Genomic DNA, 12,533 nt, shown 5'->3' on the forward strand with positions numbered 1-12,533 from the left:
CCAGTAAACAAAGATTCAGATGAATGAAGACGAGTTAATGGAGCTAAATTTCTCTCTGAGAGTATAAGTATAAAAATGGCAGCGAACTAAAACACTAAAGCACTCATATGTAACCAGTGGTGTTCAATAAGCAGGTCAGTCAATGCTGACAGCTGGTGGCACAGCTCTGCTTCAGTTCAGCTGAACTCAGGTCATTGATTTCCAGTGTTTGCTGAAGCTACAGCTGCTGGTTGTTTATCACACTGAACTTTTCTGACACACTTTTTACCCTGGTAATAAAGCCTGTTTCAGATTATTTGAATGTTATATTATACACATAGTCTCTGATGATCTTTTGTATTATTTCAAAATACCTAAAATATCTGAAAATATTTGAAACTACTTCTCTGCCCCGGGGGGGCTGGAGCAGCCGAGCCAGTACTTAGCGATGGATCTGGGATATGGAGGCATGGCGGGGTCAACCCTCTTGCTTCTAAGGTCAACTCTGTAGTATTTATCTGGAAAACACACACACACACACACACACACACACACACACACACACACACACACACACACACACACACACACACACACACACACACACACACAAACAGGGAAGGTCATTTTTTGGCTCATCGACTTCAGTTTTATCAGGTTCCAGAAATTTCTGGGAACCTCAGTGATTTCATGCATCTGTTTCTTTGTCCTGTGGACTGATAGAAAACATGTGAAAGTCTTTATGAAAAGTTTTCTGTGTCTGCACAGAGCTCTCCAGATTCTAATGAATTTATTGAGTTTCTGTCTCCATCTGTTGTTCATCTCACTCAGGCTTCATTTTATTGGATCTTCAACAATTAACAAAAAATAATTGCTGGGAAATGTAGAGAGATAATTTACTTTGGTGGGGAGGACAGAGTACCAAAATGTGCTCAGATAAACATTCAGGATTTGAATAATAATCTGCCCATTGGTCAAATGACTTTCCTGCTTCGGATAATTAAGTTAAATCAGATTAGATTTGATTGCAATCTCATGAGGGATTTGCTGTTGTTCATCAAAGTTTTTTTGTTTTGTGACTAGCTCTGTGCTCATGAGATCCTGTTAAGTAGTAAATTCTCAAACATAAACTTTATCTATTAATCCCCACTTTAAATGATCTTTTTTAATGTAATAATCAAGAAAGTAACAGCAGCAAATCACTTATTTGTGAAGATTACATTCTGTTGGTTGTTGTTTATGCCAACTCATCTCTAAAAGTTTCAGGTTAAGGATTGTTGGTGGGATAAAAGAGGCGAATGATGAGAAACATTACGTTCTAAAGGAATAAGGACACTTGAAAATAAAACAACTGAAGATATTTTTTTCTGCCCTGACATGTTACCTCCTTTGAAGAAGTAGACGCTCTGTATGGGCAGACTTCTCTGGAGCGACCCCCAGTACGACCTGTCCCCCCTGGAGTCGTAGTTTCCTCTGTTGTTTTGTCCGTATCTGTCTCTCCGTCTGTCTTGGTCCCAGTCTTGATCCCAACGTCTGTCCCAGTCTTGATCCCAACGTCTGTCCCAGTCTCTTCCGAGCCTCTCCTCCATCTCCATCCTCTTCTCTGCCAACCTCAGGCCCATTTCCATTCCCCTCTCTGCAAACCCCTGACCCATGTTCATCCCTCTCTCTGCCATGGACTCCCAGAAGGGGGAACGACTCTGCCTCCTTCGACCCCATTGCTGTCCGTACTGCTGGTCCCACTGCTGTCCATACTGCTGGTACTGCTGGTTCCACTGCTGGTCAGGCTGGTAGTCATTTCTGCGTCTTGTGGACCTCCAGGGGGAGACATAGATTCTGCCAGCCATGGCAGCATCTATTGGAGACTTGAGGCCTTTCCAGTCTTTATCGATGAAATGGTGTTTGTCGTGATGCTGGGGCACTACACGGGAATAGAAAACATTCAGCTGTGAATGACACCTACCTTACTTGACTGAATTCTTCAAGTAAAACTCACAGTTAGAGAAGAGCTCGCTGAAGAAATGCTCATAGTTGTTGTAGTAGACGTCTGTGTAGTGCCTGAACCGCGTGGATGGAGACCTCAGTGACATGGAGATGCACTCCTCATGGGAGGGCTGGTGCAGAAACTCATATGTGTAATACTGATCTCCTAGAGAAAGCAAAAAAACATCCCAAATGCAATTTTTAAATTAAATGAACATAAGTTTGAACATCATTTTGATAGATTGGTTCATTTCTGGTCATACCCTTGAAAAAGTAGACCTTCTCTCTCCCATTATGACCAGGAGCAGGCAGAGCAAAAGCTGCATCCACGTGATCAGGAATTTTATCAAAGCCCACGCTGATATCTCGAGGATAATCGTCATCCAGCACGCCATCATCAAACCTCCAGTATTTGTTTCCCTGGGGCACATTTGGGATTCTTTGAGCAGGATATAAAGGTGAATTTTGAAGCTAATGCATGGTTTGTTCTGGTTACCAAACCTTGAAGATGTAAGTTTTTCCTTGACAATTGACCCTGGTGAAGGCAGCATCAATGGGTCCACTAATGCCCCACACGTCCTTTAAGAGCTTTGGATAACCAGGAAGCACTGACTTCTGGTCCAGCTCAAAGAAGTAGTCCCCTAGAAAAACACAGGTTAATGTTTCACCTCAGGAAAAATGAAAAATAATAATAATAACAAGTAATTTCCAAATAAACTCACCACTAACTCACCTCTGAAAGCATAAATGGAGCCATTTTTCATCTGCATGAAGGCGTCAAAAGGCCTCTCACTGCAGACCACTGCGTCTGGGTCTGGAGCTTCAGTGGTGGCGTTTGTCTGTGGGACAGTGGTCATCTCTGCCTGAGCTGTAGTCTCAGGGGCTTTAGTTGTACTGGAGACCCCCTGCGAGGCGTCATCTGTCTGTGTAATGAATGGTTTTTGTCTGACAGGGATTCTTTGAAGTATGGTATCCATAAGTTGAGGGGGTCTGGTCATTTGAAGAGTTTCTGGATGCTGCCGTGGTCTGAAGTCTGAGCTGTCCCACTGTGTTGGTCTCTGTGTGGGCCTCTGCTGACGACTTATGGAGGTAAAAGTCTGATCGAAGGCTGATTGAGCAGGGGCTTGGGTGACATAATCATCATCCTCTGCAAAGACAAATGTGTCTCCACGAGCTGAAAAGGAAAGGTGACATTGCTTTTATTTCTGTACCATGCTGACAGAAAGAAAGAATGAATATGTATTTACGTATTTTTTTTATCTTACTTGTCATGCCACAGGTGACCTCAAAGTCAGAGCAGCAGCTCTTGTAGTATTTGCACATGGAGTCACACTGGCAACTCCTCTGAGAGTCGAAGCCATTTTCACAGCGACCCATGCATGACTCTGAGGATCAAACGATAAAGCCAAGAAAAGTCAAAGAAAAGCTACATCGTCTCTATTGTTTAGCTTTATAAATGTTGTACTCGCTGTGTTTTTTACTTTGCTTTTCTGACTTAATGAACTTCTTCCTTTGGATAATCAACTTAAATTTGATTTGATTATTGAAGCTCCCTTGGAGTTTGACAACATGCCAGCAACAAAGACTTATTATCAATTGAGACAACTTTTTAGCTTGTGCCTAATGTAGAAGTTAAGGATCCAGACTGAAAATCTATGCCAACTTTCTTACCTTGATTATCCGACAAACTTTAAATCTGGCAGGAAAGCAGACTTTGAACACCTGTTCAAACTAAAAGGCCATTTGAAAACCCATACTGTCGACATCTCTGACATCCATCTTATATTTGGGGTATTTTTTTGACAAACAAATGAAAAATACATATAAAATTGTAATTTTATCCATTAGTATAACTACCCATGATGCAGCTACTGATGGACACACGTAATCTTTTACTGGATACAGAGTGAACAAATACCAAGTCAGACTGTTACATAATAAATGCACTCTTCTTCCAACGATACATTTCCAAACTTTGAGTATTATATTAAATGTTGTACTTACCGTCTGAAGCTAAAACCTGTCCGAGCAGAGCGAGCAGCAGCACAGCGGCCCACAGCCTCATGTTTCCTCTGTGTTGAGTGAGAACAGAATGACACACTAACCATGGACTGTGTGCTCCCAATCATTGAAAACATGTGTCAGTCACCCCGCTTCCTTGTTTGCTTTAACTCTATTTGCAAATCTGTTTCAACTGAAGCAAAGAGGAAAAAAAGAAAAACAGGCACAGAGGAGAAAGAGATTGATGGGGCACAGGAGTTTATGCAATGACCTCTTTTAACCCCTGGCCACTGGTTTATGAAGTTTGCTGCAATCTGAGACGTTTTTTTCATCACAGAAACAAGCCTTTTCTTCATCATCACTATCATCATGAACAGTGATCATCATCTTGTTATTTAATTACCCTGTAACTTGGTTTCATGTCTAGACTACCTGTGTGTAGCTTGTCAACCTAACGTCATTGTGATCCCTGAGTGAGGGCAGGAGGGCAAAGTACGAGCCTGCTCTGCTCTCTTGTAGAACAGTTGAACTCAAATTTACAAGACTATAAATGTATTTACAACAGCAGAGAAGTGTACACCTAGTGTTCCTCTTCATGTACACAATGCTAAAGCAGCAGTTTGAAGAGGCAATTACTTTTAAAGATGCGCAGACAGCTGGCCTGTGGAATTTTGTAAATTCCCAGCTGACTTATCACCTGACATGATAAGCTTTAAAACATATGGTATAACTCTCTGTGGCCATCTGATTGGACTGCATCAATCTGTTGGTTGTCATTAAGATGTTTAATGCAACTTTTTGAAATATTAAATGTTAACTTTGCATATTCTTGCACAGCCCTACTCTCTAACATAAGTTCCCTACATGTCAGTAATGCACTTAGCTGTTTAAGTTTTTACAAATCCTCTACACCCTGCATGGTTTAGATGGGGAAACATTAAAAACTTTACTTCTGGTTCAATTTGATCATTTTCTTACAAGGGAGGCGGGGAACAATTGTAACTTTGACTTCTTTCATTAAGCTGAACAAAATAATTTTGTCTTCATCACCTCAAATACAGAAATAGATGATAACTTAATGTAAGTACTATGTATGTTTCTTATACAGAAAATATTGAAAAACATCTTCATTAAAAGCAGAAACAGAACCAGACACATGTGGAAAAGCCATATGCCATGACTCTTTTTTTTTTTTTTTAATATTTTTGAAATCTAATGTTTGCAGTCGCGTGACACAACGTATGAAAATGAGAACTAAAAATGAAAACTTATTTTAAAAAACACCAAACAATATATATATATATATATATTTATATTTCACATTACAAAACTTATGAATAACTTTGAACATTTGATCATAATGCAAACTAATAAATTCACATATATATTTGGGTTTTTTGTGCTTGGAAGCATATTCTGCCTTTTTATTGTTCCTTAGAAAGCAAAAAAAAAAAAACCCAAACCAAACCAAACCAAAACAAAAAAAACATCCAGTGTATACATGATGTAATTCTCCAGTTTGTCCAGCAGAGGGCGCGTTTCGCTTACAGCAGCTCAGATATGAGCATGCTCAGACATGCAGTCCTGCGCAGGGAGGAGAGGGAGGAAAGACAGAAGGGAGGGGTGCTTCTTATGTTCTTACTGCTCATCCTCGGCAATATCCGGAGCCGGTGGGCGGTGCTGAGACCCCGGACACTCTGAAAACCTGCTGATGCTGCTGACCACAGGCGATAGGTCAGTGGGAATGCTTTTGCATATTGGTGTCATATTTTGTGTTTTGGCAGATGACGCGCAGCTGCAGAGCGTCGGACAAGCTGAAATGTTTGAGACAACAGACTTTTCTTTGTCTTCTAGAGCTAAGTGAAAGCAGGAGCAGACAATAAAAGATAACTGTTGTCCGGACGACAAGTAGATAACTGCTTCTTGGGCTGTCAGGTGAAGGCCCTGGGCTGAGATCATCTTCCTTTTCTTTACATCATAACTCGTAAATGACTGGATCTATGTAGAGGCCGGTGGGGTACAGAGACAGCACAGCTGCTGAGACAGGACAACAAGAAAGGATCCGGATCTGCTGAGTGTTTACGCGCTTATCGCCAGGGATGAGCACGAGAGAGGTGATGCAATTTGATGAAAGCTGTCAACTTTGATTTACAGTAAAGGCCCACTTGGCGCATCTGAGAGTGTTTACGAGGCGTACAGTCGACCGGAAGACACTGTCACGGACCAGAGGCCTCTGTAAACAATAACGACGTGTCTCTGCCGGTAGATGCTCTTTTCTCTTACTCTCTTCCTGTGGAGGCTCTACCGACATTTCTCCATCATGTTCAGCTCAGATCGACTCACAGTCCCGGAGTATGTCAGCCGGCTGCAGAGGGGCAGGAGCGGCTCCGGTTCAGACCCCAAAGCGGTCTCCCCGGGTATCAATGCGGATGTACAGCTGGTTTTAGACAACTCGCTCCCCGCCCTGCGCTGCGCCATCAGGAGGCTGAAGGCATCCAAAGAAACCTCTGACTCTGATGAGACCAGAAGGGCTATCGCTGAGATTTTCCAGCTGGTGGAGGAGGCCTGGGTCCTGCCCGCTGTAGGCCGTCAGGTGGCCGAGGAGATCTGCAACAGGATCCGGCTGGATGGAGGCCTGGAGCTGCTGCTGCAGCTTCAGCAGACACCTGCTGTGGAAATCACCTATGAGTCTGCAAAACTGCTGGAACAGATCCTCATCTCAGAGAACAGGTACAGAGAACAAGCAGAGACTTAACAACAGGAGCTGTTGGAAACTATATAAGCCATCACAGCTCTAGTGTGATGAATAAAAGATTCTCAAAACCTGTAAGCTACACTTGAAATAAACCTACTTCTCTGACTTATGGTGTTCAGGACAGCTCATCAGTTTCTAGCCTGTTGCTTCACAGTCTAAAATGATAACAGATGGCTCTGACCAACAAAGACAATCAGCAACAAGATAAATCATTTCTTTAGAGTTAAGCTGCCAGTTAGTGGTCAGACAGTGACTTACAGCTATCTGTCCATGCCTTTGTTGTGATTTTTTGAGGCAAGCAGGGTGACATTTGTTGTTATAAACCTAGTAAAGTATACAGTACCAGAGATAACAGACTGCTGAATCCACGGGGCTGTCCAAAATCAACACAAATCAAAATTTCCTTGCAGCAGGTCTCAGTATACCCTCTTCCTTCTCTTTTTAAATCAATTTAGACACCCATTTGAAAACAGAAAAGCAAGATTACATTTTAATCCAATTTTTTTTTTGCCAGCACAAAACAAAAAGCTATTCAATAAAAGTGTGGGAGAAAAAGCAGGCAATCCTGACAACTGAGACAAGGAAAGTATTTTTTTTTACTGAATAATGACCAAAAGGATAGATTAAAACTTTAAAGAAAACAGTTTTGAAAATTCTTGCCCATATTTAAAGATAAGCAAAGAGAGACAAAAATTTGAGAAGAGTGGGGATAAAATGCACTATGTATGTGACAGAGACTTTAGCTTCTGTGCATGTCATGCCAGCTCCACCAACTCCATCTCAAGAATGACTAATATTTCAAGTAGTCTTAATTTAACCATAGTCTTAGCCCTGACAGACTGTTGCCTGTGCATTGTATTTCTTCAAATTGTTTGTATGATTCAAGACTTGTTTCCATATGCTTGTGTCGACAGAGATTATATCGCCCGCCTGGGTCTGGGGGTCATCCTCAACCTGACCCGGCAGCAGGAAGACGCTCAGCTGGCCCGCAGTGTTTCAGGGATCTTGGAGCACATGTTCAAACACACCGAGGAAACATCAGTACACCTTATTTCCAATGGTGCCCTGGATGCCCTCCTCTTCTGGTGCCGGGGCACAGACCCCACTGTTCTGCGTCACTGTGCAGTGGCTCTGGCAAACTGTGCCATGTACGGAGGCCACCGCTGCCAGAGATGGATGATTGAGAAACAGGCAGCTGAGTGGCTTTTCCCGTTGGCTTTTTCCAAAGAGGATGAACTCATTCGTTTCCATGCATGTCTTGCTGTCACTGTGCTGGCTGCAAATAAAGAAATCGAGAAAGAAGTGGTGAAATCTGGAACCTTGGAGCTGGTAGAGCCGTTCATTGCCTCTCTGGATCCGGATGATTTTGCCCGCAGCCTGCAGGACAGTGCTGACAGCATGCAGGGGAGGACGGCCTCTGATCTGCAGCATCTTCTGCCTTTACTAGATGGCACAAGATTGGAGGGAAAGTGCATTGCAGCTTTTTACCTGTGCGTTGAGAGCAGCATCAAGACACGTCAGCGAAACACAAAGGTACAATCTCTGTCTACTTTCTACAGGGCCCAGGATTGAAGATGTCTTTGTTTGTGACCAAGTTTATTTTTTGTCTTTGAAGATATTTCAAGAGATTGGTGCAGTGCAGAGTCTAAAGAGGATCGTCATGTACTCCAGTAATGGCACAGCCTGTTCCCTCGCCAAGCGGGCTCTGAGAATGATGGGAGAGGAAGTGCCCAAGCGTATTCTGTCAAGTGTCCCTAACTGGAAATCTTGTGAGGTCCAGACTTGGCTGCAGCAGATTGGCTTTAGTGCTTACTGCGACCGTTTCCAGGTATGTTCAAAGATTTAGAAATAAATATAGACTTTAGGATTTATACAGCATGTGATACTTCTGTCTTCTGTTGTAGGAGCTCCAGGTGGATGGAGACCTCCTGCTGAACATCACAGACCAGGATCTAAGCACTGACCTGGGCATGACTGCAGGGCTCACTCGCAAGAGGCAAGTGGTACAAACACTCCCCAGAGTCTGATGCTAGATTTGTGACTCCATCTTTAAGACTTCCTCTCTTATTTCCAGGTTTTTGAGGGACTTGCGGGTCCTGAAAACGTATGCCAACTACTCAACATGTGACCCTAACAACATGGCTGACTGGTTAGCTGGGGTGGACCCTCGTTTCCGTCAGTACACCTACGGCCTCGTCCAATCAGGAGTGGATCGCAACAGTGTCCAGCACCTGACCGATCAGCAGCTCCAGCACGACTGTCACATTGACAACGGGGTCCACAGAGCCAAAATACTGTCCCTTAGTCGCAGGCCTTTGAAGCCATGCCACACGGATGCCCAGCCTGCAGGACCTGATGTGTTCATTAGCTACCGCAGGACTACAGGCTCCCAACTGGCAAGGTCAGAACTGACACAAGATCAGATCAGAATAGGAGGTCATTCAGGCCAAGGGTATAATGTGTTAAATCAAAGAAGGGCATCACTGTCTTACTGTTTCCTCATCACTCATTTTCATGATCTCTTTATCTGTGTGTCAAGTCTTCTGAAGGTTCATCTGCAGGTTCGAGGATACAGCGTCTTTATCGATGTGGAAAAACTAGAGGCCGGTAAATTTGAAGACAAACTGATCCAGAGCGTACAAAGGGCACGGAACTTCATCCTGGTCTTATCAGCCAATGCGCTTGATAAGTGCATGGGTGACACTGCCATGAAAGACTGGGTGCATAAGGTCAGAAGCTGTCTATTCTTCGGCATGAATTCAAGTTATTGAAATTTTGTCTGATCCACTATGTTACTTGAAAATTTTCTTGGTCCTTAGAAAGATGCCCCATGTTTATGTTGATATGAGAACTGAATGAGTTTAACTAAAATCCATCAAACTGGTTAAAGACAGGCTACTGTGCATAAAAACCTGCTCTGTCAGCCCTGTTGCTGTCCCTGTGTGAACACTTGGCTTAAATTACATGTCACATAAATATTGAAGTGAAAAAAAGGGTTCAGATGTTTTGGTTCGCTTTCAGATGGGTCAAGGGATTTGTGCTTTTACATTTACCGAGGAACTCTCATTAATTTTGCAGGAGATTGTCACAGCCCTGGCTGGCAAGAAGAACATTGTTCCTGTCACAGACAATTTCATGTGGCCTGACCCCACATCTCTGCCAGAAGACATGAGAGCAATTCTCAACTTCAACGGCATCAAGTGAGTAAATGATGTTTTATTAAAATTCAACTAAACAGCTCAAATTATAGCCTCGAGTATGTCTGAACTGCCCTTTCTCAATCGGTTTAACAGCTAATGTAGGAGTTCTAATTTGGGTTGCATGAACTCTATTATTTCCCATTCAAGCTCAGATTATTAATACTTGAAAGCCTCTTTTATTTCTTAATAAATAATTCAGGAATAAAGCTTTTTGTTGTTTGAGAAAGGTGTTGAGCAACACATCATTGTTCACAGAACAAATAGAATAATTAGATACCATGTGTATGCTACACTGAAAATTGTCTTTTCTTTACACAGATGGTCCCACGAATATCAGGAGGCCACGATTGAGAAGATCCTGCGCTTTCTGGTAGGACATCAAGATCAAATGGACAGCACAGACGCCTCCAAAACGCAGAAAAAGAAATAATGTGACTCTAACAGTTTGATTTCAGTTTAAATAATCTTCACTGATGCCAAATTTCAACCGTGAGCCGGCCAGCAGCTTACTCAGCAAATGCATGTGTAATAGATTACATGCTCACACACAAAGACCGAATATCAAAGACCTTATTAACCGCGAAACAATAAATGAAATCAAAAAGGTGATTTCATTGTTTATAATAAACTGTAAGCCTTCAACAGTAGTACACTCACACTGCTGTGCGTGTGTAACCAGGTAAAGTATACGCCTTCTGTCTCTCAGGAAAATAACTGTGATAGATCAGCCGTCATGGGCACCCAGCAAGTCATCATGTATCACTCTCTGAAGCTTCACTAACACATCAAAATACTCAGTCATCTTTTGATTAACTCACATTGTGTACATTAACAGGACCAAAGTGGGTCTCTGAGTTTATGTAAATGTATTCAGTTTGTGGCAGAGAGATATTCCCAGCAGATGTTTGCAATTATTGGCGATGGTAAGGTCCATAGTGGTGGTGGGCTTCATCTGATGATTGGGACATGTACAAAAAAGAAATGAGCTGTTTAATGTATAACTGCAAGCCTGATGTAATCAAATAATCATATAAATCAAAAAACAATCCAGTGTAGTGTTCGACATTTCCTTACCTCGGTATCTCATTTTTCCTGCTGAGATACTGCCACTGAAAGTGATAGTATTTATCTTAAAAACAGAAGACTGCAGTAACATAACAAAGCAACACATTAAACCTTTAAAGGTCCCATATTATGCAAAAATCACTTTATTAAGTCTTTTAGTGAATTTTGTGGGTCTTTGACTTTCCTTCCAGCCCACAAAATGTGATATTTAATGACTAAACCTGTACTTAGTAGTGCTTGTGAATGAAAAATTCTGACCTAAAACGAGCTGTTTCGGATTTCGGGGATTTGCAGACATCAGCGATTCCCTTTTTCGACCCATCAGGAGCAAGTCTGACCTGATTGGTCCACTGGAGCAGATACCCCCGAACCCCCTCCCCACTGCTGCTCACTGCTCTGTTTTTGGCTGTAAACAGCCACATAGTTCCATGCACAAGCTTCCCATCTCGGAACAAGACAAGACTGAGTAGCTAGAGTTCATTTATCTAGGAAATGTGCCAGCTACACTCAGTAAAACTGAGCATGTGTGTGCTAGTCACTTCATGGCCGACTGCTTTTCCAACTTTGGACAGTACAACAGAGGGCTAGTGAATAGACTGGTCCTGAATCCAGGCGCATTACCAACCATCCGCCAACAAACCTCGGACCCTGGAAATGTGAGTATTTTAAATGCTGTGTGTTGTGGAGCAGATGTAAGAGCTTTTCCTCAGTGTCCCCCCTGTCTCTGTGTTAGCTTCAGGATGCTAACTTTAGCTGCAGTTAGCCTGTTGTTTTAGCCTGTAATGTTACAGTAACTGAGATTAGCTGATTTCTAAACATTGTGCACTCGGAGCTTGTGGCGCTGCTCTCAGTGACGTCGACTAAGGTCACGCCCACTAAATCAGAGCGTTCTGAACAGAGGGGCTATGAGAGCCTGGAAACAATGCTGCTGTGCTTGATATATTGGCTTTTTGGACCAAAACATGTTACTACCATTTCATGAAGACATCAATGATCCATATTAAACTGCTGAAAAGGAGCATGATATGGGACCTTTAAATCTGTGTTCAATGAATGAGATGTAATCATTGCAAACTTGGTGCATTTAATGAAATTCAGCAATATGATTCACTGAGGCTTTGACCATATAACGAACAAATTATATCACACCTGTAAAAAAATAAAGATATTTAAAACTGCTTTAATATTATAGGAATGAAATAGTAATGTACCAATGATGAAGAGGCATCACGATGTGTTTGTCCGGATTTACTTTGTAAAACTGTTCCACTGTAGCCTGAATGCAACAACCTCTCTGCAGGGCTTTTCTCATCTTGCCTTAACCTTTGTCATTATTGTCACCCCATGTTATTGTAGTATTGTAAATAAAGTCCCTGTTCAATTTGTTTTGTTTTTTTCCAAGTAGTACATCAGTGTTTAATTTTAATAATGATGCTTTAGTGTCTGACATCATTTCAAACATGAGACAGAATAAAATGTGTTGAAAAAATTCGAAAGCAAAATCTTTTATTTTGATGTCATTTAACTGTGTGACATTATACTCAAAGAAA

General features: G+C 42.1%; 2 protein-coding genes across 3 annotated transcripts; one reads left to right on the forward strand and one right to left on the reverse strand.

Moving 5' to 3' along the window:
* Positions 1–242: 242 nt before the first annotated feature.
* vtna (vitronectin a) lies at positions 243–4,040 on the reverse strand. Its single transcript, XM_074680304.1, has 8 exons — positions 3,967–4,040; positions 3,228–3,347; positions 2,696–3,136; positions 2,464–2,603; positions 2,226–2,382; positions 1,976–2,128; positions 1,364–1,900; positions 243–497 (listed from the first exon to the last, which is right to left on the reverse strand). Exons 1-8 carry the CDS (start codon positions 4,025–4,027, stop codon positions 379–381), a joined length of 1,728 nt encoding a protein of 575 aa, XP_074536405.1. The 5' UTR covers positions 4,028–4,040; the 3' UTR covers positions 243–378.
* A 1,516-nt stretch (positions 4,041–5,556) lies between these two features.
* On the forward strand, positions 5,557–12,449 carry sarm1 (sterile alpha and TIR motif containing 1). Of its 2 annotated transcripts, XM_074680475.1 has the most exons (9): positions 5,557–5,697; positions 5,818–6,693; positions 7,633–8,251; positions 8,334–8,546; positions 8,623–8,714; positions 8,793–9,119; positions 9,258–9,447; positions 9,797–9,918; positions 10,237–12,449. In XM_074680475.1, the coding sequence occupies exons 2-9, from the start codon at positions 6,230–6,232 to the stop codon at positions 10,346–10,348; spliced, it is 2,139 nt and encodes a 712-aa protein (XP_074536576.1). In that variant the 5' UTR covers positions 5,557–5,697; positions 5,818–6,229; the 3' UTR covers positions 10,349–12,449. The 2 variants fall into 2 exon arrangements, with proteins under 2 accessions (XP_074536576.1, XP_074536575.1); XM_074680474.1 differs by having other exon boundaries at positions 5,594–6,693.
* Positions 12,450–12,533: the final 84 nt, after the last annotated feature.

The sequence above is a fragment of the Halichoeres trimaculatus genome, unplaced genomic scaffold (assembly GCF_033239565.1).
Source record: "Halichoeres trimaculatus isolate MK-OKI-2021-1 unplaced genomic scaffold, fHalTri1.1 fHalTri1_scaffold_9, whole genome shotgun sequence".
NCBI classification, from domain to species: Eukaryota; Metazoa; Chordata; class Actinopteri; order Labriformes; family Labridae; genus Halichoeres; species Halichoeres trimaculatus.